This window comes from Saccopteryx bilineata, chromosome 9 (genome assembly GCF_036850765.1).
Source record: "Saccopteryx bilineata isolate mSacBil1 chromosome 9, mSacBil1_pri_phased_curated, whole genome shotgun sequence".
Taxonomy (NCBI): Eukaryota; Metazoa; Chordata; class Mammalia; order Chiroptera; family Emballonuridae; genus Saccopteryx; species Saccopteryx bilineata.
In genome coordinates, this window is record NC_089498.1 from 18367504 (window position 1) to 18394320 (window position 26817).

Sequence of the window (26817 nt, forward strand, 5' to 3'; positions counted from 1 at the left end):
CCCAGAAGAACACAATGTTTTATTGAAAAAAGTCAGGACTCAGCTGGCTGGCTCCATTAGGCTAGGCTTGGTGGGGGTCCCTGCCCACAATAGCCTGAGCCAGGCCTTCCTGCAGGCAGGCTGGTAGGATCCCCTCCCTTGTCACCCTTCTCCTTCTCTCTGATGGTGACATCCCAACAATAAATATTCAATAAATAGCATTCCTGGGCTGGCTGCCTTCAAACCCAAAGTCAGCCCCCACCAGTCTTCTCCAACCAGGGCAGGTCTCCCAGGCTGCTGAACAGGGAAAGTCCCCAAGCCTCTCAGGGTCCCAAGGACCCTGGATCCATCCCCATTGCCAGGCCCACGCCCAATTCCACATCTGGGTCAAGAGCAGGGTCGGGCAAAGCAGGACTGGCAGATGGGTATTAGGAGGGGGTGTTACCCTGAACACCTTCATTCTAGGGCACAAGTCTGTACTGGGATCAGGAGTAAATGGTGATGACTTCACGGCCCCCACCACGAACCAACAGAACCCGCTCAAGACCCTCAGTCAGCACCTCCAGGAACTCCATGTCTGAAGGTCATCAGGTCAAAGAAGTAACACCAGGACCAAGGGGTACCCAGGGAAGTCTGCCCATCTATCAGAGCTAGGGTCAACAGGAATCCCCCTGCTCCAGGAGCACCCAGACTAGCCTCACATGTTGTCTCTCTCCTCACTGCCTGCTCTCCATAGAAGGATACAGTTCTCATCACCCTCACTGTTCTTGGGTGGGCCAGGCATGTTTAGTAGGACCAGGCGGGCATCGTGGGAGCGCGTGACAATGACTTCATTGAGCTTCACAGCAGTGTGCATGCGCCGCACATTGGACTGGTCCCTGCAGGTAATGTGGCTGACCAAGGGCCCCACCCCTAGCCCACCCACAGAGTTTGTCCACCCTCCACCCCCAATTCCCAAGGTGGCTGGGTCTGTTTTTGTTGCACTCACGGCTTAATATGCACCAGTTCTCGAAAGTTGTCAGGGGTGTGGCTGGGGTCCCAGGGCTCAGCTGCCATGTACTTATCCCGTGTCCATGTCATCTGGATTTTGTCAGCCCCAGCTGCAGACTCATCCTCCTCATCTGAGTACAGGCTCTCCAGCCTTAGGGCTGAGTGCCGGTCCTTGACTAGCTGGGCCTGAAGAAAATCAGAGGTGGCCTTGGTGCCACAGGAAAAGGGCCTAGCTGACCCTACATGACTGCCCGGCCTTAGGGACATGGGCACTGACATGGGTGGGGCTGGGGTGAGTCATTCCGATGCCCCCTTCTGATGTCTCCAAAGGCCTGACCCAACCACCTGCCCATGCCCTGAACCAAGGCCACTGACTTCTCGCTCCCGCTCAGTCTTAGTCAGCCTCATCTGCCGCAGCATCTGGGACCGCTGCTCCATCATCAGTGTCCGCTCATAGGTATATGCAGAGATGTCGCTGTTGTGCTGGGGAGAGGGTGGGCCGTGAGGGCTGGGCCATGTGTAGCAGGGTAGCCACAGGGCCACATCAGGGTGGGTGGCTCACCATCTCTACCACTTCCACTTCTGCCTCAAGGCGTAGGTGGTACAGGAAGATGGCCAGATCCTTCTTCATCTGGATGCTATTGTCATCCATCTGAGCCACCGTGAAGATGCGCATCCGGCACTTCCTCCAAACCTATCGCAACAGAGCAGGTGGGAGTTTTAGTCACACCCCACCTCTCCAAGGGCCCAGCCCCCTCACCTGAGCCCACCTTCCTGGCCCACCTTGTGCTGGCGCAGCAGGAAAGGTAAAAGCATAAGCATGCCACCATCATGTACAATCCACCACACATCGATGTGGCCCTCCAGGTAGCGCTCATGGTTGCTAGGGTAGAAGGCGATGTTCTTGGGCACGAGCAGAGCCAGATGGGCAGCTGTGGTGCAGCGCACCGTGTCTGGGGAGGAGGGACACTGTTGTCTGCTAACCTGTGGCCCTGCTCTCACCTGAGCCTTGGCCCATGGCCCGCAAGGCTGAGCCCAGGCTCTGGCCCCTTACATACCAATAAAGGTCTTCCAGGCACGTGGGTCCTCACTCTGTCGCCAGCCATAGGGCCAGCCCAGCACAACGGAGTTATGCCTCATACCGCCCAGGCCGCAAGACTGGATGAGGTGGGCCAGCCCCTCACGCACCTTGTTGGCTACCACCACCTGGCAGAAGCCCTTTACTTTCTCAATCTCCATCATGTTCTTGATTGTCTGTGGGAGACATACCAGGCTCAGAAGCCTAAGCAACTAGCATCCCCTCTTCTGGGGGTAGGGAGGGGAGGAGGCAAGTTGCCCAACCAGAGGCTGTGGTTTCAGGATAGGACAGCCTTAATACCCACGTCTGCTCCAGCGCTTAGGTGGCAGCGTGGCTGTCCACCTGGCTGGCCCGAATTGGTTCCCTCCCCTATGTGCCCGGACACCTCCAGCCCGGACACCTCCAGCCTGGCTCAGCTCCCTGCCCCCTGAAGCAGGCACCTGCTCAGCGGCCTGGGCCTCGCCATAGCTCTCCAAGAAGCTTCCCTGAATGACAGAACCAACGATGGTCAGGCCCTTGCCGGCCTTCAGCTGGGAAGCAAAGGTGAGGAGCCGTGGGTACTTCACGTGGAGGTCCTCGTCCAGCTTCAGCAGTACCAGCAGCTGAGGCCTGCAGTGGCCAGATGAGAAGACAGCCTGAGACCAGGGCTAGAGGTTTCCAAAGAGCCCTTTTTCTTCCCTTCTCAACTCACAGGCCCCCATAGGTTTGGGGAGCAGAGATCCAAGGGCTCAACAAGTAGACGGCACCCCTGGCAACCCCAGGACGGGGAACATAGACCAGGGAGGGGGAGCCAGCACCTCTTGACCAACCCACCCTCAAAGTGCCCCCTGACAACCTAGAGTGGCCTTTGCCAGTCTGGGTGTGAACTCACCGCCAGTTCTTGGTGTGAGGAGGCCCCTCCTCTAGCCGCAACAGTGCATAGCGGGCAGCGCTCAGGGACAGGCCTCGGATCCCGTCACCCCATTCCTTCTCAGCCCTACAGAGGCCACCATAAGTTGGTGAGCCCCTGGTCCCACCCAGGGGATTCTGTCTAGTTGTACGTGAGATGGAGAGGGCCAGGCCCAGAGTCACAGCCCCCCAGCACCAGCACCTATGGTGGCTAGAGAAGGATGGCTCAGCTCCCCCCAACCCAACATACAGACCACCCCACTTAACCCAACCAGGCGGTAACCCCTCACTTACCCTTGGTACTCAATGTACTTGTAGATCATGCCCGCAATGAGCATGGCAACCAGGGCATAGTACCAGGAGGAGACAAACATAAGGGCCAGGCAAAGACTCATGCCCAGAAAGGACAGCGCCCTGGGCCAGAAAGTCATGAAGGGCCAGAATCAGGGAAAGACCAGCACAGCCCCAAGCCAAGCTCCCCAGCCCCGCAATCTCTAATAGCAACTGCAGTCCAGGAAACTCAAACCCCATCATGAATGGGGCTCCTGGCCTCCCCATAACTCTTATGTCAGAGGATTTGGCTCAGGGGTCTGTTTGGTGCTCACCAGTGATAGTACTTGAACCGAGGCCGCCAGTTGGGGGTCCTCAGGAGTGTCTGCACAGCACAGGCCAGGTTCACAAACAGGTAACACATCAGAAAGAACCTGCATCACAGGGTGGGTTGGTACCAAGCAGCCTACTGGTGGCCTCCTGGGCAGCCAGGTACCCGACGTCCCTACCATGCATGGGATGAGCCAGGTTTTCTCAGCCACAGAGCCCGCCCCACTTCCATGACTGAGTCTGATGGGACCACTGTACAGGTGGCCTCAGAGCCAGGGCTTAGAAGATGGACCACTGTTCGCAGGCAGAGGATGTGGGAAGGAGGCATCAGGCAGGGGACAGACCAAGTGTAGAGTTGTGACAAAGGTTGCTATCAAGGAGTGCTCAGTGTCTGGAGATGGCTAGACAATATCCAGGCCCCTGGCCTGGGTGACCAGTTGGATTATGGGCTGTCATGAATGTGGGGAGGAACAGGTAGAAGATAACAAGGGCCATTCTGAAGATGCTGAATTAGATAGACACTTGAAGGATCTGTGTGGATGTTGGAGACTGGGACATAGGAGAAGCCTACTGTGTGAATCCACCAAGAAGACAAAAAGGCAGAAGGACTTACCAGAGACAGAATGTCAGGGGGCAGGGACTCCCATGAGAGGGAATGGTCAGTCCCATCGGGGCTTCCAGGATAGCCACATGATAAAGGCTGAGATATATCCTCTGAGTTGGGCAGTGAGGCGTCACCACCCAAGACAAGGATGGCAAGAACAGTTTCAGGTGTGCGCCATGTGTGGGTGGAGCTGGGCAATAGTGGGTGGAGGTGTGTTGGGGGGAACAAGAGATCACTGTGCCTGGCTGGGGCTGGGGTGTAGGGGCTGCTTCGGGGGGGAGGTGAGCCTGTCAGTCCTACACACTGAGTGGGGCAGTGAAGGGTAGTCCCATTATAACCAAACAAGCAAGAAAGCACTGGAGCAAGATGTGTGCAAAGAAAAGGGGCGGGCCCCAACACCGGCAGTCGTGAACAAATGCAACCACATAAGCCCTGTCTCAGCAACCCCTGGAAATTGCCACATGCTGACCACCTCCTGTAGGGCACTATCAGACTCAAAACAACTTTGAAAACAAACGGATGGGGCAGTGGTGGCTTCATCTCGGTGTCAGGGACTGGAAGCTTGTCTTATCCAGGAGTGCAGGGTAGCCACCTGCCTGCTCGGGGAGTCTCCCATAGAGGGAGGCTGACTCTGCCAGGCAAACATCTCCCCATACAGCCTGACATGTCTCCTTGCTGCACCCTCAACACGACAGGGTTATAGGGAGGTGCTGGGGTCCCTGGCTCAGGGGTGCTGAGAGTTCAAGGAGCCTTTCCCAAGACCATCCCCCTTACCCTGCCCTGGCCCCCAGCTCACATGGATAGAATGGGAGCCACCATGTCGAGAGAGGCAATAAGGATGCCCAACTCAGCGATGAGTGCCGTCAGGAGGAGTGCCCATGTTGGTTCACCATTTGCCTTCCCGTGGCCAAATACCTGCATGCACCAGGGTCATGGGGTCAGCAAGGGAAGAAGCTGGTCCCATTACCCCCACCCCATACCTCAAGTCACAAGCCACAGCCTGGCCTCCAGCATCCCCAAGCCTCTCCTCTGGGGCTCAGGTCACACCTATAACTTTCCCAGTAGGTTCCACAAGTTTCTCTGCCCACTACTTCCCCAGGCCTCTCTGCCATGAATGAGCCATGAATTGACCATGAGGACTCCAAGCCCAAGCTGCTCTGCCAACAGCAGGGCAGAGCCAGGGCCAGCTCTCAGCAACTCCTTAGGATAGCTTTGTGGCTACGGGTCACTGTGGACCCCAGCAGGATATAATGCATCTGTATCCCATACCCTCCAGCCAGCATGCGGGGCCAGGAACATCCAGGCTGTGGGGGAGTGCAAAAGGGCTCACCCGGAGAAAGGGGATGATGTTGTCTTTGGCGATGGCCTGCAACAGGCGTGGTGCCCCAGTGAGGCTCTGCAGGCCGGCACCACAAGTTGAGAAGAAGGAACCAATGACGATCACCCAAGGTGAAGGCCAGGCCAATGTGCCCACCACCAGGTTTCTGCTGACGCCATCGCCGTACCTGCAGGGGCCAGGCTTAGGCCATGTGACATGCAAGGAGCCCCCAAGCCCTTGATGGGGCTGCCCAGAATGAGGGATATCAGTGGCCAGCAAGGATAGCTATGGTAGGCAGAGCTCTGGCTCCTCAGCACAGAAGTCCAGTCCACCAGCCCCTATCCTTTCTCCTCATCCCATCCCTGATCCTAATGTCACCATTCTCTAAGAAGCAAAAGTCCTGGTGGGGCGCCTGACCCACCTGGTGGCACACAAAACCACCGGCAACCAGCAGCCTGAGAACGTGTGTGGGACATGTTTGACAGGGGCTGGTGTCAAAGTAGTCAAAAGTTGAGCCCTCTGCCACAGGGAGGGGCCCAGCTCACTCACTTGTCCCGGAGTACCACACCCTCGATGCAAGCGCCAAAGAGAACCACACTGCTAAAGTCTGCAGCAGTGTCAAGGAAAGCTGGGCCTCGACTGCCACTGCTGCCCCCTTTCATTCCCCACACAGGACCCACGTGCCCCCAGTTCTAGCCTTAGCCAGCAGACTCGGCTGGGCACCTGCAGCTGAGAGTTTTGTGTTGTGTACACACTCGAGTGTATGATGTGTGTGAGAGGAAAGGTATACATGTATGCATGTCCATGTGGTGTGTCTGTGCATGCCAGTTTGTGACTTACACTGCAAGTGCCTCTTGTCCCGCCTCCCTGCCTACCCCAGGCCTAGAAAAGGATACACACAAGGGAGGTTGTAACAATGGCCAGGATGGTCCCCACTGGAATGGATTTCTGGGCATCACGGAGGTCGCCAGAACGATTTGAGCCAGCCATGATGCCTCCAAAAACAGTGAGATTCCCTCAGGGGCTCCCCAGGGAAGAGGGCAAGTCTGGGTGGGTAGGTGGGCAAGAGGGGCTTACCTGTCACAGAGGGGAAGAAGATGCCAACCAGAACGGTGAAGGATGTGGCAATGTCAGCCACTACGTACAGGGGAAGGTTCTCCTTCAGGCCAAGGGCGTCTGTGGAGGGCAGCCGGTGCTTCTCCACGACCTCACCCTTCTCCAGGTAGGCGCTCCACAGGTTCTCTGCAGGGGCAGCAGCATCACCACCGCAGCCCACCTACTTCCCAGGGGCAGTTCAGTGCAGCCCAACCAGAGGCTGCCGATGTGAGAGGCTCTGGGGGTTCAGGGGGCAGCTTAAGCCCAATGTCTGCAGCATCAGCCATAGGGAAGGAGCTGTCTGGCTAGAAGTCTCACAGGCAAAGGTTGCTGAAGCCAGAGACCCACCACTGCCAGCCTCCTAGACAGAAGCCCTTTATGGTTCCCAGGACAGTAATCCCAGGCAGTGTCAGGGGCTGGTGGCTGGGGAGAGAGGGGCTGCCAGAACTTTCTGGGGGCTGCTGCAGGCCTGGGATGTTGGCCAAACAGGCTCTGTTCACCCAAAACCTAGCTGCCAGGAGCCAGGCTGAGGATACCACTGGGCCTGGAAGGCAGCCAGACCTGCCCCCCATTCCTGAGCTGGCCACACAAGGATGGCCCTGTGATCTACTCTCCTTCTGTGCTCATTGCCTGCCTCCTGCTCGGCCCATGGGTCAGGAGCAGGAGGATACGAGTAAGGACGCACCCTGGAGCACGCCAGCAGCTGCACCCGGGATGCCAGGGATCTCAGTCACATTGTTGAGCAAGAAGTAGGGGTCACAGGAGTCAGTGGTAAGATTGGAGCTGTGGCAGAAGAGACTCCATAGCCGGGTGACAACTGTCTCATTATCCATCATAGCTGTCTTGGCACAGATGTCAAATTGATCCCGAGACAGGGTCCTGTTGCCCAGCATGCACACTCTGTGGGGAAGGGGAAGTATCATTATCTGCAGCCGCTAGGAGTCAGGGCATCAAAGGCCATCTACATGGGAGGGATGTCAGTGCAATGCCTGGATATATTCCAAGATTACTTACGGAAACACAGGAGGGTCAAAAATAGACTTGATGCCCCCAGCATAGATGGAGAGGATGGAGATGATCACACAGGCCAGGAAGAGTGAGGCAAATTTGTTCACATACTTGACCCCAACAAATACCACCAGGGTCATAAAAGTTAGAAAAATGGTCCCATACACTCGCATGTTGTTCAGGGTGGCACTCGATGAGTCATGAGCGCCTGTTGGGTAAAAAATGGCAGCCGGAGGGGCAATATAGGTCTGAAACAAGATACAGATATAGAAGGTTCAATTTTCCTATTTTCAGAATGGACTGCATCATTTTCTTTAAAGAGTATCCAGCAAAAGCCAGTCACAAAGGACCATATACTGCAGGGGTCTCCAAACTTTTTACACAGGGGGCCAGTTCACTGTCCCTCAGATCATTGGAGGGCTGCCAAATACAGTGGTCCTCTCACTGACCACCAATGAAAGAGGTGCCCCTTCCAGAAGTGCAGTGGGGGCTGGATAAATGGCCTCAGGGGGCCGCATTGCGGCCCGCGGGCCATAGTTTGGGGACGCTTGAATATTGCATGGTCCCATTTACAGTATATGAAATGTTCAGAATAGCTAAATCTAATTAAAGACAGAAAGGAGATTAATAATTGCCTACAGCTGGAGAGAACAAAGAGTGACTACTACTGAGTATGGATTTTCTGGAATGATAAAAGTGTCCTAAAATTGTGGTGATGGTTGCACAATTCTGTGAATATACTAAGAACCTTTAAATTTTATACTTTAAATGGGCAGTGAATTGTAAAGTATGTAAATTATATCTTTAAAAAAAGCTGTTATTTAAAAAGGATCCTGACACAAGAGTCAACTCAAATAGCTAAACAGCCAAAGTGGAACAGGGTGAGCAACAAAATAAATAATGATAGTACGGAATCATGAGCCAAGAATAAGATAAATATCCAGAAGTCCATACTGATATAAATACAGGGTCGAATAAATAAATGGGGAAAAGGATAAATTTTCTTTACAGAAACCTACAAATTTATTATTTGGATAATAAATTTTTATCCAAATAATAAATGTAGGAATGTCGGAAATATAAAACAAAAAACAAAAACCCCAGAAGGTCTAAGAGCAGGGTCCACACTGCAGGCAGAGGACCTGGAGATGGGAATAGCCAGGCAGTTCCTCTAAACGTCTCCTATTGTCTGGGTCCCCAGGGGTGGACAATGGTTACCCTGTGGTCCCCACACCCCCTCCAACTCTTCTCTCACCAGCTGGGGCAGTTCAGTGGGGTACGGGAAGCTGAGTCAAAACACACATGGGTTCACAGAGGAGGCACTGAACTCCAGACAGCATCCTGGAGTTCTCAGCTTACTGTTTATCTTGCTGCATATCCTGATTTAGGGACAAGGTAAGGTGGATCTGAGGAGCCTTGGCACAGATGACTTGGGGAGACAGACCTGGCCAAAGCCTGCACATGCCTGGGAGGCAGGTTCTGCATCACCACAAAGGTCTATCACTCAGTTAAATGCAATAGTTTACAGATCACCAGCCATGGTGGAAATAGAGCCTGGGTGGATGGAACATCCAGGGCCAAGGTGAAGGCAGCTGGGCCAGGCCCTTCCCTGTCTAGCCCAAACTGACAGGGGTTGAAAGGGAGACTGGTTTGAGCAAAGATCTCTCTCTCAAGGAGGCCTCCCACATTATAAGCCACAAATCCTGGCCAGAGGAGGGGAGCATGAGCAGCCTGGGCCTACGGAAAGGGGTGGTTTGGGTAAGACCAGAGTTGCCCAGGACTTAGCATGACTCACCAGCAAGATCTCAATGGCCCCCAGGATATACATGGCTGCAGCAAATGTTGTTCCCAGGTAGAAGCACAGGCCCACAGCACCTCCAAATTCTGGCCCCAGTGAGCGGGAGATCATAAAATAGGAGCCCCCAGCTACAACAGAGAAAGTGTACACAGGTCAAGGTTGGTTCTTCTTCAAGAGGGTCTCCTCCATAACCCCTCAACAACCACCCAGAGGAACAGGAATGAATTTTCCCATTTACAGATGAGCAGAAGGATTGGAAGATTTGCATTAAGTTTCATGGTTAGTATATGGCCAGGTGGGAGCTGGACCCCACTCCCATCTGAGTCACAGCACTGGCCAGTGAAATGACTAATTTGCTAGGGCAGTTCTGGGTCTGTAGCAGTGCCTCAGTGGTTCACTATCCCCCAACCCTCTGCACTTAGGGTGGTCCCCTCAGCCGCCCCTGCCTGGGTGTGTCCTAGCTCAGCACACCTCACCCCTCCCGAGGGCTGTGTCTGTTAGTCTGACCCTCCCATCTAGGCCAGGGCAGCGGACTATGTCTTCTCCAGTTTTTGGTCTTTAGGACCCAGCACAGGGCCTGCCACAAGGTGAGTGTCCATGGCTGACCCTCCTGCCCTGAGTCTGTGCTTCCATCAGAGTCTAACACCCTTGGCAAGACCGACAGAGTAAATACTGGGCTCCAGGGCCAGCAGAGGTGCAAGGGACAAGTGTCCCATGCTGCTAGTTGAATTTATTCCTGATAAAACGTCTCTGGTGAAAAATCTGGGGACAGGGATCAAGAAACTTTAAAAAGTTAATCTCGCCTGACCAGGTGGGGGTACAGTGGATAGTGTTGGACTGGGATGTGGAGGACCCAGGTTCGAAACCCTGAGGCTGGCTTGAGTACAGGCTCATCAGGCTTGAACAAGGCTCACCAGCTTGACTGTGGGGTCGCTGGCTTGAGCATGGGATCACAGACATGACCCCATGGTTGCTGGCTTGAACCCAAAGTTGCTGGCTTGAGCAAGGGGTCATTCGCTCTGCTGTAGCCCCCGGTCAAGGCACATAATGAGAAAGCAATCACTGAACAACTAAGGAGCTGCAATAAATAATTGATGCTTCTCATTTCTTTCCCTTCTTGTCTGTCCCTATCTGTCCTTCTCTCTGACTCTGTCTCTGTCAAAAAAACAAAAAACAAAAAAGGTTAATCCCGCCTGACCTGTGGTGGTGCAGTGGATAAAGCATCGACCTGGAAATGCTGAGGTCGCCGGTTCGAAACCCTAGGCTTGCCTGGTCAAGGCACATATGAGAGTTGATGTTTCCAGCTCCTCCCTCCCTTCTCTCTCTCTGTCTCTCCTCTCTCTCTCTCTCTCTCTCTCTCTCTCTGTCTCTCCCTCTCCTCTCTAAAAAAATGAATAAATAAATAAAAAATAAAAAAATTAATTTAATTAAATTTAAAAAAATGGAAAAAAGGTTAATCCCTATCACGCTGAAATCCCACTTCCAGGACAGGGTGTGAACAGAGATTCATGTGCAAAGCTGCTGACAACAAAACAACAGTGAAAAAGTAGAACAAAAGTAGGAGAATAATCACATAAAATAGATAATATCCTATTAACCCTAATAAAAAAAACCCAGACTTTTTCCAATATTTGGGAAATACACACACACACAATTTAGGAAAAACTATATATCAATACTTTGAAAGATCCTAAGACCATGACTAAAAGACTACTAAATATGAATTCAGGACGGGGGGGGGAGGGGTTACGGGTACTTTCAACTTTCCCTTTCTACATTTTTGTGCAATTTCAAACCCTCTTATGGGTAAACATATATTGCTTTCTTCCCCATTACCTTTATACTAATACTAATATAACTTATTTTTAAAAAAGGATCCAGACACAGGAGCCAATCCGAGCAGCTAAGCAGCCAAAGTGGAACAGTCTGAGCAACAAAATAAATAATGGAGTGCTGGATTATGATCCAAAGAATAAAATAAATATCCAGCAGTCCATAATGATATAAATATATGGTTGAATAGACAAATAAACACAGTCTGTGAAAACCATGTCCAATTTCATCATCCCTACTAAAAGTCCTCTGCACTGTCTTGTAATCCATGGTGTGAGCTGGACTCCTTGGCATGGCCACCAGGTGTGCCCTGTCACTTTTGTCAGCCCCAGTCCCCTTTTTATTTCTTTTTTTTGGTATTTTTCTAAATTTAGAAGCGGGAGGCAGTCAGACAGACTCCCACATACGCCCAACTGGGATCCACCTGGCATGCCCACCAGGGGGCGATGCTCTGCCCATCTGGGGCGTTGTGCGGTTGCAACCGGAGCCATTCTAGCGCCTGAGGCGGAGGCCATGGAGCAGTCCTCAGAGCCCACGCCAACTTTGCTCCAATGGAGCCTTGGCTGCGGGAGGGGAAGAGAGAGACAGAGAGAAAGGAGAGGGGGAGGGGTGGAGAAGCAGATGGGCACTCCTCCTGTGTGCCCTGGCTGGGATTCGAACCCGGACTTCCACACTCCAGGCTGACACTCTACCACTGAGTCAACTGGCCAGGGCCAGCCCCAGTCCCCTTTTTGAAAACTAACAAACAAACCACAACAGATATCTCAAACTCTGTCAAGCAAGGATGCGCCTAAGTGATGCAAATGTCATGGGTTCAGGGACTAAGACCCCACCAAAGAACTGCTTTGGGGGCAGGTGCAATGAGGATTCCCAGGTTTGTCAAGGTGGATTCCGGGCCCATTACCCCTAAGGGGCCCGGGTGGCGCTCACCCACCTGGAACCACTCCATTGGTGGCGATGGCACTCATGGAGATGGCCGTCAGCAAGGTCTGTAGGAAGGAGAGCCCAGGTGAGCAGTTCAGTTGGGCAGGCTCTGTGGCCAGCCATGGCCCCTGCCCAGCTACGATATACTCACACAGCAGCAGCAGATGAGCACAATGAGGAGGGCCTGCAGCACACCGGCCGTGCCCACCATCCAAGTCAGCCGCAGGAAGAGGATCACCCCAAAGATATTCTGCAGGCAGGGTAGGTACACCCCCATGAGGGTGCCCATGCTGGGTGCCTATGGGGCATGAGGGGAGAAGAGGCACAGAGTATCAGAGGGGCCCAGATGCACCATGAAAGGCCAGCCCCAGTCACTCAGCAGTTCCCAGGTTGTTCTGTAGAGAACAAGTTGGAGAGGGGCATCCTGAGTGGAGTCCTGGGGAGTGCAGGGATGGGGTGACAGCTAGGATGTCTAGGTTGACTTATATATGAAGACAGTTTGGTACTGGGAAGGTATAAAACCTGATTCTTTTCAAAACACCACGTATGAGCTTTTGAGCCTCACTTCCCCCTCAAAGTACTGCTCTCTTCCCTTCCTCTCTTCTGTTAAACTTCTGGAAAGAGAGGTCTGTCTCAGAGCTCCACTTTCTCACCCAGCAGGCCTCATGCCACCCACGTTAGAGTCTAAGAAGTTGTCCCTAGCCTTCCTTCTCTCCAGCCTCCAGTCCAGTCCAAGTAGACACCAAGCCCTATCCAGTCTGCCGCTCAAGCTGCCCTTAAGGCAGCCTGCCTTGCCTGAGCTTTAGTCCCTTGAACCTGGGGCACTACACTTGAGGCACGAGGATGGTGCCCTCCTGTACCTGTCAACCTCTCCACACTCCAGCCCACTCTGCTGCCAGAGCAGACCTCTGAAAACCAAGGCCAGTCTCAGCCTTCGTGCCAAAAACCCTTTGTACTGTCTATCCTATAATTGACGGTGCGTGTCAGACTCCTTGGTTTGGGCTACCCATTGTCAGTTTCAGTCCCTGATGACATAGGTTCCTCAGAGCCTCTGAAACAGGGCATATGCTGAACTCTGCCTGGGAGGCTCAGCCCTGCCTCACTCCTGGAAAACGCCTCTTTAGTTAAACCTTCAGAAGGTTTAACCATGTTGCCTCTTTCAGAAAGTTCCTCTGGGTTGCCTTAGATAGAGTTGGCACTTCCTCTTGTATCCTGTCAGCATTTTTTTTTTTTTTTTGTATTTTTCTGAAGCTGGAAGCGGGGAGAGACAGTCAGACAGACTCCCGCATGCGCCCGACCGGGATACACCCAGCACGCCCACCAGGGGCGAAGCTCTGCCCACTAGGGGGCGATGCTCTGCCCCTCCGAGGTGTTGCTCTGCCGCGACCAGAGCCACTCTAGCACCTGGGGCAGAGGCCAAGGAGCCATCCCCAGTGCCCGGGCCATCTTTGCTCCAATGGAACCTTGGCTGCGGGAGGGGAAGAGAGAGACAGAGAGGAAGGAGGGGGGGTGGAGAAGCAAATGGGCGCTTCTCCTATGTGCCCTGGCCGGTAATTGAACCCGGGTCCCCCGCATGCCAGGCCGATGCTCTACCGCTGAGCCAACCAGCCAGGGCCGGCAGGTGTCTTCTTGAAGAACTGAGCCTCCATGACTGTAGCCCAGGGTAGTGGGGCCTTCGGGATTCCACTAGAGCCCCAGCAAAGCCTGCTGTCCTGGAACTGGGTGGGACAGAGAACAATGTGGCTACAGAAACTCTTTTTAGGGTCTAGGTCTGCGGCAGGATCTATCTGCAGCCTAAAGGACTTCAAAAGAGCCCAAGTAAGAATGAATGGTCCCTCAAATTATCCCACACAGAGTAGGTGACAGATATACCTCCTCTGGGCTCTGCTGAGCCCTTTGCAAAGGCCCAGGACTAGCCACTGGATAGGGGCAGCTTCCAGCCCCACTCCAATTCTAAGCTGAGTCACTCTGGAAAAAAGGCAGTGTGGGAAAGGGCAGGGCCGGAAATGCTTTCTGCATCTCCAAATAACCTCTGGCAGCTTCAGAGCGGCTGCTACGGAGAGGCCGCCTAGGGTCTTGGCATGGTGTGATTGGAGGCCCGCCCTTCCTGATTTAAGCCTTACTTTTCTGAGGCCGCGCTCAGATTCACCAGGGTAAGGACCATAGCTTAGTGGTCCTAGCTCCCTAGCTTCCTACTGTCTCACTGTAGACTTGACCAGGCTCCTCTTTCCTCTATGGAAAAACCACTGGAACTGGAACACTCGGGCATCCTCTCCCATCCTTATTCTAGGGCCAGGTGAGCTGGGCAGGTAAGCTGAGGCTGGACCCCAGCATCGTCACAGGCTCCTCATAAGGCCAAGGTATCATGGCCCTTCACCAACCCAGGCTTCCTTCTGACGCTTGTTGAAATGTGTACTAGCCCTTTGTAAGGACCTTTTTACTCCTAGCCACCAGCTCCCTGGACTTGACCTTAAGGGACAGGGAAGAGGCACTTATCCAAGGGTCCTACTACCCACTGTAGGCAAGACCTCTTTGTAGAACTAAATAGGAATAGGTAGAGCTAGTCAGGGTTCTCTGCTCCCTGTAGTCCAGAAAATAACAGCAAAATCACCACCAGCAGGGTACAGTAGGGGTCAGATCTATGGGACCTCAAAATCTCAGCTGCCCTCTCTTAAGTGTGGGCTGTCTCCCAGAAAAGCAAGATGAGGGGTACATATCAGTCTGGTCTACCCCCCATCCTTGGCCCACCCCAGCAAGGCCCAAAACTCACAAGCAGGTCTGAGGCTGGCAACCCGGCTCATCCCAACCAAGAGTACTCCAGCTAATGCCAGACCCAACTCCTTCCTAATCACAGCTGCTTCCCAAACCTCAGGGGGTCAACAGGCAGAGAGGGAGGGGCTTCTGGCCCCCATTCCTCTGTGAGACTGAGCCCCATCACACAAGGGAGCTAAGCAAAGATGTGCAACGTCATCCTGAAGAGAACGTCATCCTGAAGGGCAGAGGCCTGGGGAGAGACAGGAAGCCTCAAGAGGCAGTGTTATGCTCCTATCACTGCCCACCCTAGGCACTCAAGGAACACAAGGGTTGTTGAAGCAGTCTGCCAATGAAGCCAACACAGTGAGGGGCAGAAGGGTTTGGTTACTTGCTCTAGGTCACACAGCCCCAAGGGACAACCATGTTCCTGGTTCCAAAGGTAAACACCCTTATCATCTTGATGGGATGCAAGTGATCTGGCCTTCTACATATCTCACATTAAACCCACAAATGTGCCTGAGCTGTGGCGGCGCAGTGGATAGAGTCAACCTGGTACACTGGGGTCCCAGGTTTGAAACCCTGAGGTTGGCCCTGGCCAGTTGGCTAGGTGGATAGAGCATCAGCCCAGCGTGTGGATGTCCCAGGTTTGATCCTCAGTCAGGGCACACATGAGAAACAACCATCTGCTTCTCTTCCCCTGCCTCTCCCCCTTCTCTCTCTCTCTTTCCCTCTCGCAGCCAGTGGGTTGATTAGTTCAAGCATCTACTCTAGGTGCTCAGGTGCTAAGAATAGCTCAATAAATTTGAGCATCCGTCTCACATGGGAGTTGCCTGGTGAATCCTGGTTGGGTTGCATGGGGAAGTCTGTCTATCTCCCCTGCTCTCTCTTAAAAAAAAAAAAAAGAAAAAGAAAAAAGAAGCCCTGAGGTTGCTGGCTTGAGCATGAGATCATCAACATAATGCTACGGTCACTGGCTTGAGCAAGGGGTCATTGGCTTGGCCTGAGCCCTCAAATCAAGGCATATATGAGAGGTAATCACTGCACAGCTAAAAGTGACACAACTACAGGCTGATGCTTCTCATTTCTTTCCCTTCCTGCGTGCTCTCTCTCTCAAAAAGGAAAAAAAAAAATCCACAATGTGTCTCTCAGTGTTACACATTGATCTTGTCTAGCTCAGTCAGCTTATGCAAGTTTCTTAGCACTCCTGACACTCAGTTTCTTCATCTGTAAAACGGGGATAATAATAGCATTTGCCTCACAACTTTGTTGTGAGATACCCTGCAAGAACCCAGGCCCACTGCTTAGCACAGTGACTGTCAAAGAGAGGGCTGAGTAAAGGCAGCTGTTGCTCTCATTGTCATATCTGAATGCCTCCCTGGCTCTCTGCCCCCTCTAACCTTCTGTCCCCTTGAGGGACTCCTCCTTAGCCTTTTTTAAAAAATAAAGATTTTATTTATTCATTTTAGAGAGGGTAGGAAGAAAGAGAGAGAAAGAAGGGGGGAGGAGCAGGAAACATCAACTCCCATATGTGCCTTGACCAGGGAAGCCCAGGGTTTCAAACCAGCTACCTCAGCGTTCCACATCAATGCTTTATCCACTGTGCCACCACAGGTCAGGCCTCCTCAGCCTCCTTGAGCCCAAGGCACTCAGTGTCCATCCTCCATGCTCACCACACCTGGCACCCATTTCCCCTGGAATGCTCACAGCCATGTGGAGAACTTGCCAATTCCATGGTGTTGAGTTTGTCTTTCCAGGAGTAGCCTCTCTGCTGCCCTTGACCAGCTTACCTTGGCTGTTCTCCGGCGGGCACCCTCCCCACTTTCAGCCTCCTCATGTTCCTTGGCGCCTTGTGTGAGGTTAGTGTAGCTGACGAGCTTGCCCAGAAGAGATGATACCTTTGGGCGGATGTCCAACTCTTCCTGTAAACAGAGCCATAGGACAGTCTGGCAATGGGCCCGGCTGGTGCCAGGCTAGCTATATGTAGCCAGCAGTTTGGCCTTTGGTCCCTTGCCAAGCCCTGAGGCAGGCCTGGGCGTGATCCTAGCTCTCACTTGGGGAAGCCCAAACCAGCCAACCGGGCAGGTGTGGGCACCACACCCCAGCATTCGGCACTCAAAGGCTCAGCCCAGCGGCAACTTCTCTCTGCCCCACCTTGGCTACAGTCACTACCAACCCATCTGTAAAATCTACCTGCCTCAGGGGAGAGGGCAGGGCAGGGCAGGGCACGGCTGGCTGGCAGACAGGCGAATGGCACACTTCGTCCTGCCTGTTCTGCCTGGCCACCTCCCAGCTATGAGTGGGCCTCTGAGGCTCACTACCCTCAATTCTCCCACAAAAAAGCATTCCCTAATCACTCAAGAACCAAGGAAGTAAAAAACAAAGATATCTGGGACAAGTCAAGTCTCTCTTACTTGCTCAAACTCTAATCATTCTAGTGCCCCCCCCACCCCCACCTTGGTCCCAGGCCCTGTTAATAACTCACTTCAATCCCCAAGGTGGGATTCTAGGCCCCTAGCCCATCCTCAGATGGGGCCAGTTCAAGGTCTTTGTTGCAGAAACTTGCTACTTTTCCAAGTCAGGAGGCTTCCCAGGGCTCAGAATTCCCAACCCCTACCAGGGTCTAGGCTTTTCCTGCTCCTGTGGCTTTACCAGCACCATGCCTCCACCTACCTAGGCCCACATTTAGTCTTTCCCCATCTGCCAGCTCCCTTCTGACCCTACACACAAGGAGAAACTAGTTTGGAGTGAGAAGTGAAGATGCAGGTCTTTTGGGGAATGTGGAGACTAAGAAGCCTGGGACTTCCATGGAGGCAGTTAAATGTGTGGGTCACAGTTTAGGGGCCTAAATCATGCTCTGAATCCAAATCCAACTGCTGAGTTTGAGTCTGAAAAAGGATAAAATTCAAGAACTGAGGCATAAAATTGGGAATGTTTCCAGAGAGGTGTACACTGAAGTGCAGATGTGGAGAGAGGAGGTGAATCCAATGAGACGAACCAGGCCTCAGTGAACTTGAGGGGGACATGGTTGGAAGAGCCAGCCAGGAAGGAGAAGGAAGAGTTCACGGGAGAGGGAAGAAAGGGAATCCTGAGGTAGAAATCCTGACAGGTCGTCACCTCTCTGAGGGACTGCATAGCAAAGGTAAACACCCCTGGAGGTAGTAACAGGGTAGGGTTATGAGTGACCTCTAAGAAAGCAGTTGCAGTTCAAAGGGCCAAGGGGACAACCTGCCAAGGTGAGACAGACAAGGAGACTGGAGGAGGGAAAGCCGAGACAGAGGCACAACTGTCCAGCCTGCTTAGTGATGGCCTGGTCCCTACAGGCCCCCGCCCAACCATCTGCCTACCACACCTATGGCCCAAAGTGGCCTCTCCACTACCTCAAACAGGGCCAAGTTCCTGTCATAGTACTCGCTTCCTCTGGAAGCCTCCAAGGAACAAAGGAAAGGGCTGCTCTCTCTGTGGTTGCCATGTCCTGTGGAGAGAGAACAGAATCTCAGTCAGACCCTGCCTCCCGAGACTCAGATTGCAGCTTGCTCCCCAGCAGGCCAGCCGACAAAACCATCTCTGCGGAGCACTGCAGGGGCCAGTGTTAGCAGGTGGGGCCTCAGTTTCCCCATCAAATTCCACCAGTCTCCCCGAAGAGGTAGTAGCCAACAACCAAAACGCAGCGTCATTTCCTCTAGCAAGGGAACCTGTGTGTGTGTGAAGGCCCTACACACACACACACACACAAACACTCTCTCTCTCTCTCTCTCTCTCTCTCTCTCTCTCTCTCTCTCTCTCTCTCTCTCGGTCTTGCACGTGTTAACACGGAGGGGCGGAGCCTGCCCAAGAGGCGTGGTCCGGTCTTGGCTAGCACTCAGACGCCCCAGTCCCATTTCCCCAGCCCACGTGGAATACCCAGTGAGCTAAGTGACCAGGCCTCCATGTCCTCAGGGCTCGCCCAGGTGCTACCTTCCAAGGTAGATGAAGCCACGTAGGACGCCTTCCGCCGCCATGTTCAGAGACCGCCTGCTAGCTGCCCCACCATGCACTGCGCAGGGGCCTGAGGGTAGCCAGGGGCATGCTGGGAGGAGGGACAAGTAGGAAGCTGTCCAGAGTGGAAGTGGGCGCAAAATGCTGTTTAAGGTCGTGTTCAAAACCCGGGCTTGGGTAGAACACTGACCAGGGTTGTTGTTTTCCTATCCGCAGATCCCGGCCGCTTGCCCAGACTCGGTGCATGGCAGATAAGTGTCCACCTTTCCCCAGGCTGGTGAGACAGTGCCTCAGCTCCAAAGAAACCTCGCAGGAAAAAACCACATGCACTTTTTTTATAAGCCTGTTTGGCCGAATTTTCTGGCCACCCAGCATAGGCACTCTTTCCTGTTTTCCAACTGTCCCCTGTGAGTCTCGGTAGGGGACATTGCCAACTTTCTACCAAGCAGGCAGAAGGCACCAAGTACTCCTTTTCTAGTTGCTAAGTAGTTTGTTTTTGTTTTCTCCTTCCAGACAGTCTGGCAGCTGCAACAGTGGCTGGAGGACTCACAGCAAATTGGAATCTGACATCTTGGTTCAAAGAAGCCAGGTTAGTGTTGCAACGACTGAGGCAACAGTACCAGCCTGATGTCTGGTGATGGAGGTGGCAACAGAAGTGTCACCAACCCAGACTAGTGGGGCGTTAGGGCCAGGCACTGGCTGGCCACCCCGTCAATCTTTTCTGGTTCAATCTGTCATTACATTTCTCTTGTTTTGCAGCTAAGAATGCTGAATGATGCATCCTCTTCCATCTGATACATCCTCCTGTCATTGGTATGAGACTTAACTTGCCTTCTCAAAGCCAACAATTACTTAGCAAGGGCCGCACTGTGGATTCTCCATTACACAAGATTGACAGGTAAGGCTGATGACAATTTCTGGAGCAAAGTCCACTCTTCCTTCAAACAGCATATGAAAATATTATCTCATTTAGGAACCTGGGCTAAGTGAGCTAAGCAGCTCAGTCCCATCAGCTACAAGGTTCTGTGTAGGCCAGTGTCAATGGCACAGTTGACAAAGGCAGCAGGAGGTCAAGCCAGGCCACCAAGCCATGTTAAAGCCTTGTGGTGTCATAAAGCTCCTCAGATACCCTATGATATTTACTGTACCCTTGATGAGGATAAGGAACCACAAGAATAGCCTAAAAATCCAGTAACACTGATTGTCGTATTGATGGCCCTTCAGTGAGAAGCCTCTGAAAAGAACTCTTAGATTTTTGTGACAAAAAATGTCTCCCTTGAAGTCAGATGCTTCATTTTGTCAGAAAATGGCAACTATAGAGCTCATCTTTTTCTCTTTCTGCTTTGGCTTCCAGGAATCTCCAAGGTAAATTTATTCCTTAGATGCAGTCACCATCTGCTTCAGCTCAGAGTCCTTGCCTCATTTCTCTGAAGGGTTTTTGTTGTTGTTGTTGTTTTATCTTTCTGAGGATAAGTCCTATGGGAAGACACCAAGGAGTGGAGCCTGCCACCAGGGGTGTGGCATATCTCTTTTGATCCTTTTGTGATTTGGAAATGAATTACAAATTATTCTAACTTTATGCACTGCAGTCTGCCCCACCATTGTTGCCTTGTCTCTCTGAGGAGACTGAACTAAAATCCAGAAAACACAGAGCTGGGCACAAAGCAGTTCCCCCAAACTGGCTGTGGATGGTCCTCTAAAACCCAGCAGCTCCCCGTCCCTTCAGCCATGACTCCAGGGTGCATCAGAGGCCTTCCACGTGTTGCCTGTCGTCCTCACAGCAACCTTCCAGATCTCCTTTACCCCCTTTTAGTAGCGAGGAACGTTAAGGCTTAGAGAGTTTCAGAGGCAAGGTCACCCAGCAAGAAGGGCCAAACTTGGGTCCCAAGATCCACCAGAGCTAGGTAGGAGCTGACCTGCAGGTTCCCTAATCCTATTCTACGCTCCAGTCCAACCCAGGACGCACCTCAGGGTGCAGTACAAGCCTTTAACTAAAGGTTCTGGGGTTTGAATTGGGCCAGGGTGCACATATCCAGGGCTCTTGGTGCTCAGATGGTTGGCAGCCTGGCTTAGATTCCTGACCCCTGTCTACGGCCATACCACCCTGAACGCGCCTGATCTCGTCTGATCTCGGAAGCTAAGCAGGTTTGGGCCTGGTTAGTACTTGGATGGGAGATTCCTGACCCTCCCTCTATGTGACCCAGGGCAACTTGCTTACCCTCTCTGTGCTGACTTGGCTTCCTCTTTTATGAAGTAGAGATAGTAACACCCATTCTTCTAACTGCATCAGAAAAGGGACAGTCTGGTGCCAGAGAGCCAGCAGGCATTTCTTGGAATTCCCTAAAGCCTCATTTAAGGACAGTTCCCATGGAACTAGGAATGTGTGTGTGTGTGGGGGGGTGTTGGGGGGGCTCTGAGCAGTGTCTGGGTGTCTGTACTGCCTCCAGCTATTCCAGAAATTCCAGGGCAGGTCTGGGCATGCCTGCCAGGCTGAAGCTGCTCAGATACCACCTGAATCCTGGGTGAACCAGAGCATGGCCTGGGCCTGGGGGCTGCCTGTGAAGTACACAGATACGTGTTCCTGGCCGCAGCTGTGAATGTACTAGCTGCGGATGGGTATTCAGGTGACACTCTTGATCCCTGTGCTCACAGGCATCTGCCAGGGGTACTAGAACCACTACACTCTTTGGAACAGAGATATGGGCTTTGAGAGACTGAAGTACCAGGCTAGGGGTACCCCATGATATGAACCTGAGGCTTCCTTTTTATGCCCCCAACCCTTTGCAGTCCCCACCAAGAGGGATCATAATCACTCACCAGGGCGCAGAATGTCCACCATACTGCAGACACAGCCAAGGTCTGGCTGAAAAGGAGTAAGAGGAAGAGGGGGGTGTGGGAGGAGCTGGCCCAGCCTGGAGGGGCCTGAAGGGACTCAGCCAATGTAGCTCCAGGTCCCTCTGGTCACCCTGTGATAGGCCAAGGCGGAGCCAGATGCTAGGCTCAGCTCTGCCTGCCCACTGGTCCAGGCTGATCCTAGGGATGCAGCCCAGCCAAGCGTCTGGGAGAGAAAGCCTCCCAGAGTTAAAGGGAACAGGGATGCTGGCTCCTGTTCTGACCACTGGAGCAGGCTAGGGGCAGATCAGGGCACCAGGGTTAGGGGCTGGGGTGTGTGCATGAACACAGGTGACAAGCCTGTAAAATCTCATGATATCCAGCATCCCATGCCATCTGTTCCATATTCCCATATGGCAATCAGGCGACTCACATAGAGCCATCATCCACATTAGATATGGGTCACCTCAGTCATGTCACCATCACAGATCAGAGCTACATTAAGATCGCATCACCTGACACATAAAATCAACACATGTCCTCCACATATCTCCATCATGGTCAGTCTCAGACATAGGCATGTGTCATCAGTCATATCACTATTCTCATCATTGACACCCCTGTAGTAAAGTGGCCATAAGAATGTGCTATCCTGACCCCACCTTCACCCTGTGATACCACAGCTACACACTTGCACAAGCACAATTACATATGCATATGCCATTATACATGCAGACACATGTTTTCAGCCATGTTCATATTCCAGGGGTGGGCCCTGGCAAGGACAGCCATCTGGGGGCCTCCTGGAAGGAAAGGAGAAGGGGGAATGGGGAGAGGCAGGCACCTGGGAGAAGGGAGGAAGGGCTCACTTTGGGGCCCAGTTCTAACACCTAGGCTAAGAGTTAGGGTGCTGGAGTCTCCAACCCTGGATTTGAATTCCCAGGTACAAATTATATAACTGCTCCCTGTCTCAGTCACTCCTTCCTAAGTGTCACCTGTGATAGACCAAGAATCTATTCCCATGGGGAAAATTGGTTGGATAAAGCAAGTTAATTCTGTAAAGCACCTAGACAAGCCTGGTTCAGTGTGAGTGATCCTCAGGTGCCCACTGTACCTTCAGATCCAAGCGGGGTTCAACACGACTGCACTCACAGGCAGTTATGCACAGACCCCCTGAGCAAACACACACTTCTCTCCTGCAGGCTAGAGTTCAGGGAGGCGCAGGGATGGGGGAGGGGAGGGGAGTCTCAGGGTCAGAGGCGCTGAAGTACTAATGGGTAGGTGAAGCGAGAAGAGGCTGGAGGCAGTTCACGGTTGGTGAAAGGGGCTAGGGTCTAGGCAGCGGCTATGCTCCCAGCCTGGAAGGGCCAGAGATGGAGGCTTGCCGCTATTCATGCGCCGAGCGGCCCCGATGGCCGAGCCTCTTTCCTCAGCCACGTCTGCAGCCTCCGCCCGCGGCCAGCAAGGGAGGAGTTGAGGTGGGGAAGGCGTCCCGACTGTGGGCGCGCCAGGGCCCAGGAAAGTTGTGTCTGCGCTTGCGGAGGGAGGGTCTGGTGGCGGCGGCACAGACTAAGAAAAGTTGCACCCGCATCGACGTGTGCGCGATCGGGCCAGGTATCCGTGTGAACGTGGGTCCCGCGTGGCCAGCTCCCCTGTCCCCGCCAAGGCCCCATCCGGGCGCGCCCTCACCGTCAGAGTCATCCCGCTCGCCACGCTCCCCGTAGTCCACCCAACTGAGCCCCTCGAGGTTGTCATAGTCGCCACGCCGCGGCCCGTCCACCGGTACCACGGTGAAGTGAGGCATTGCACGCTCTCGGCCTTGCCTCACCCGCTGTCCCGGCTGCCTGCCCAGCTGTCCCTGCCGCCCCAGGCCGGTGCACCCCGCCCGCTCGCATTCCTCCCCGCTGCGCTCACTTCCTCCGCCCGCCCCCCGGGCCGCCCCTCGGGGGCGGGGAGCAGGAGGGACTGGGCCAGCTCCTCCCCTAGGGGGCCCTGGAGGAGTGAAGCCCCTCTGAAGAGGGTATTACTAGTGGCTCTGTGCCCTGGGGTTGGCTCTAATTGCTGTGTGACCTTCGGTGATGAACACCCCTCTCTGAGCCTTACATGCAGTACTTGTAAAATGAGGAAATGCGCGTACACCTCTTGGGGCTGCCTGAGGATAACGTTTGGTGGGACGTGGGATGCACTGGTTCTACCGTCTGGCTAGTACGCTCTTCGACATTTCTGTTACTCAGGGACAGGGAAGGATCAGCAGGACCAGCCCAGAATCACAGAGGTTTTCCCAGGGCCTCCCACCTTTCCTCGGTATCCCGTATCCATTTCCATCATCTCTGTCTTAGGTTTCCTCCGAGTCCCTGGAAACCCAATCCTTGCGAAGTTCCATCCCTTCCCTGTGCCCCTGCGCTTCAGTCTCTCCCAGGTGGAAGCAGCTATTCTGGACCCTCCCCAGAGCTGCTGCCTCGGCGGTAAGAACGGCACTCATCCCCCCACGCGCCCCCTTTGCCCCTTCGGGAGGCTACATCGATTCTTTAGCCAAATTCTTTCATCTTAATTTTATCTTTTACTGCCTCACCTCCTTGGGGTTCCTTTACCCAGGTCGTTTACTTATTTGCTGTTAACTTTTCTTCAGATAACTTATACAGTTGGCTTTCCTTTAACATCTTATCTTTCTAGACGTTCTTTCGGCTTTTTATCAGAAAATTCTAGAGCCCATCTTACTTGTCTATCTCCATTTTTCTCCTCTTAATGGCTCACAAGGCTTTAGAGAACATCAGAATCACTGGTATCCTCCCAACCAACCTGTGACTGTGCCCTTTGCCACCTCTTCCCAGCCTCCAGCTCTAGGGCAGAACCAGGACTCAGAGTCTCTGGTTTTGCAGGAGGACCTCGGAGCTGACCACCATTCTGGTGCCTATCCCACAGTCATCCCAGCCAGGCCCTGTCCTTCATGCTGCCTTCAGCTGCCCACAGTAGCAGCCTCCGAAATCGACTCCCTGCTTTCTCCCACTGCTCATAGTGGAGCCCGCACTTCTGAAGAGAAAGCCCAAGCTCTCTCTTGACCCACAAGATCCTGCTCCATCTAGCCCCTCCAGCCTCTCCAGCTGCACCTCTCCCATCCTCCTGCCCAGCCTCAGCCCTTCTGGCTTCTTTCATTTCCCCAAATTTAGGGGATTTCTGCAAATTGCTTGCTGTTCACTCTGGCAGAATGCCTTTAACCCTCTGCCCCTATCCTCACTTACCAAACTCCTCCATATGGAGTACTTCTCAGAGCAGAGCACCACTTCCTTCCCAGAAGACTTCTCTGACACACATCCTGACACCCCACCTCACCCTCCCTGGATGGTGTTTCGGTGGGGCACTTTCCCTTCACAGTGCCCAATGCAGGGAGAAATGCATTGTGGGAATCTTTGATTAATGTTTTTGTGCCCACTAGATTGTGGACTTCACAAGGGCAGGACCCCTTTGGTCTTGTCACTTGGTATCTGCAGTCCCTCACCCCAGGGTTCATGCCAGGATATATGCCACGGTGTAGTACAAGCCTTTAACAAGAGAAGAGTGTCTGGGATTTGTTGTTTGGCCAGACGCTTGTTCTCAGCAGTGTTCACACTGCTCCCATGCTACTTCTCTCCTCAGGGGTGGGGTCAGGTGCTGTGTGGAGGAGATAGGCCACTAAAGCCCAACTGACAGCCTTAGCTCTGGGGAACTCTGTAGCTAGGATATAACTTCCCCCATACCATTCATTGACTGACCAATTAACCTGCACCATCAGGATACTTGCCAGCAAAAAGAAAAAGATGCTTGAGGCCCTGGCCGGTTGGCTCAGCGGTAGAGCGTCGGCCTGGCATGCGGGGGACCCGGGTTCGATTCCCAGCCAGGGCACATAGGAGAAGCGCCCATTTGCTTCTCCACCCCCGCCCCCCCCTCCTTCCTCTCTGTCTCTCTCTTCCCCTCCCGCAGCCAAGGCTCCATTGGAGCAAAGATGACCCGGGCACTGGGGATGGCTCCTTGGCCTCTGCCCCAGGCGCTAGAGTGGCTCTGGTCGCAGCAGAGCCACGCCCCGGAGGGCCAGAGCATCGCCCCCTGGTGGGGCAGAGCGTAGCCCCTGGTGGGCGTGCCGGGTGGATCCCGGTCGGGCGCATGCTGGAGTCTGTCTGACTGTCTCTCCCCGTTTCCAGCTTCAGAAAAATACAAAAATACAAAAAAAAAAAAAAAAAGATGCTTGAGAAGCACAGACATTTCAGAAGAAAATATCTATCAGAAAAATTATTAGAACACATTAATCAACAATTCAAAATTAGTCTAATAAACATATTACAAAAGATAAGGGAGGCCCTGGCCAGTTGGCTTAATGGATAGAGTGTTGTCCTGGGGTATGGCCATCCTGGGTTTGATTCCCAGTCAGGGCATACAAGAGAAGCAACTATCTGCTTCTCTCCCCCTCCCTGTCTCCTCTCCCTCTCCCTCCCCCATAGCCAGTGGCTTGATTGGTTTGAGGGTCAACCCGGGTACTGAGGATAATGCAGTTGGTTCCAGCATCAGCTTCAGGCACTAAAAATAACTTGGTTGATTCAAGTGTCAGCCCTGACAGGGGTTGCCAGTGGATCCTAGTTGAGATGCATGTGGAAGTCTGTCTCACTTAAATAAAAGGAGAGTCCCTGGTTGGTTTGCTCATCAGTAGATCATCGGCCTGGCGTGTGGAAGTCCTGAGTTCGATTCTCGGTCAGGGCAAACAGGAAAAGCTAATTTCTGCTTCTCCACCTCTCTCTATCCCTCTCCTCCTCCCACAGCCATGGCTTATTTGAGTAAGTTGGCCCCAGGCACTGAGGATGGCACCATGGCCTTGCCTCAGGCGCTAAAAAAGCTCAGTTGCCAAGCAATGGAACAACGGTCCCAGATGGGCAGAGCATTGCTCCTTGGGGGCTTGCTGGGTGGATCCTGGTGGGGGAGCACATGTGGGAGTCTGTCTCTTTGCCTCCCTACCTCTCAATAATAACCAAAAAAAACACCCACAAAAAAATACAAAAGAGAGAGAAGAGAGAATATTAGCAATATAAAACAAAAATATATATAAAAGAAGAAACATGATATAAAAATATAATGTCCAGTGATTTATTGCTACATAACAAATTACCCTAAAATAG

General features: G+C 53.1%; 1 protein-coding gene across 2 annotated transcripts; it reads right to left on the minus strand.

Moving 5' to 3' along the window:
• On the minus strand, positions 1–23574 carry SLC12A4 (solute carrier family 12 member 4). Of its 2 annotated transcripts, XM_066243843.1 has the most exons (24): positions 23366–23574; positions 18247–18341; positions 16657–16788; positions 12267–12413; positions 12126–12180; positions 9356–9486; positions 7567–7808; positions 7238–7452; positions 6535–6699; positions 6354–6452; positions 6007–6064; positions 5470–5644; positions 4936–5054; positions 3541–3639; positions 3230–3349; positions 2919–3023; positions 2488–2656; positions 2028–2223; positions 1753–1922; positions 1532–1663; positions 1345–1452; positions 968–1155; positions 724–857; positions 1–556 (listed from the first exon to the last, which is right to left on the minus strand). In XM_066243843.1, the coding sequence occupies exons 1-24, from the start codon at positions 23478–23480 to the stop codon at positions 465–467; spliced, it is 3261 nt and encodes a 1086-aa protein (XP_066099940.1). In that variant the 5' UTR covers positions 23481–23574; the 3' UTR covers positions 1–464. The 2 variants fall into 2 exon arrangements, with proteins under 2 accessions (XP_066099940.1, XP_066099941.1); XM_066243844.1 differs by lacking the exon at positions 2919–3023.
• Positions 23575–26817: the final 3243 nt, after the last annotated feature.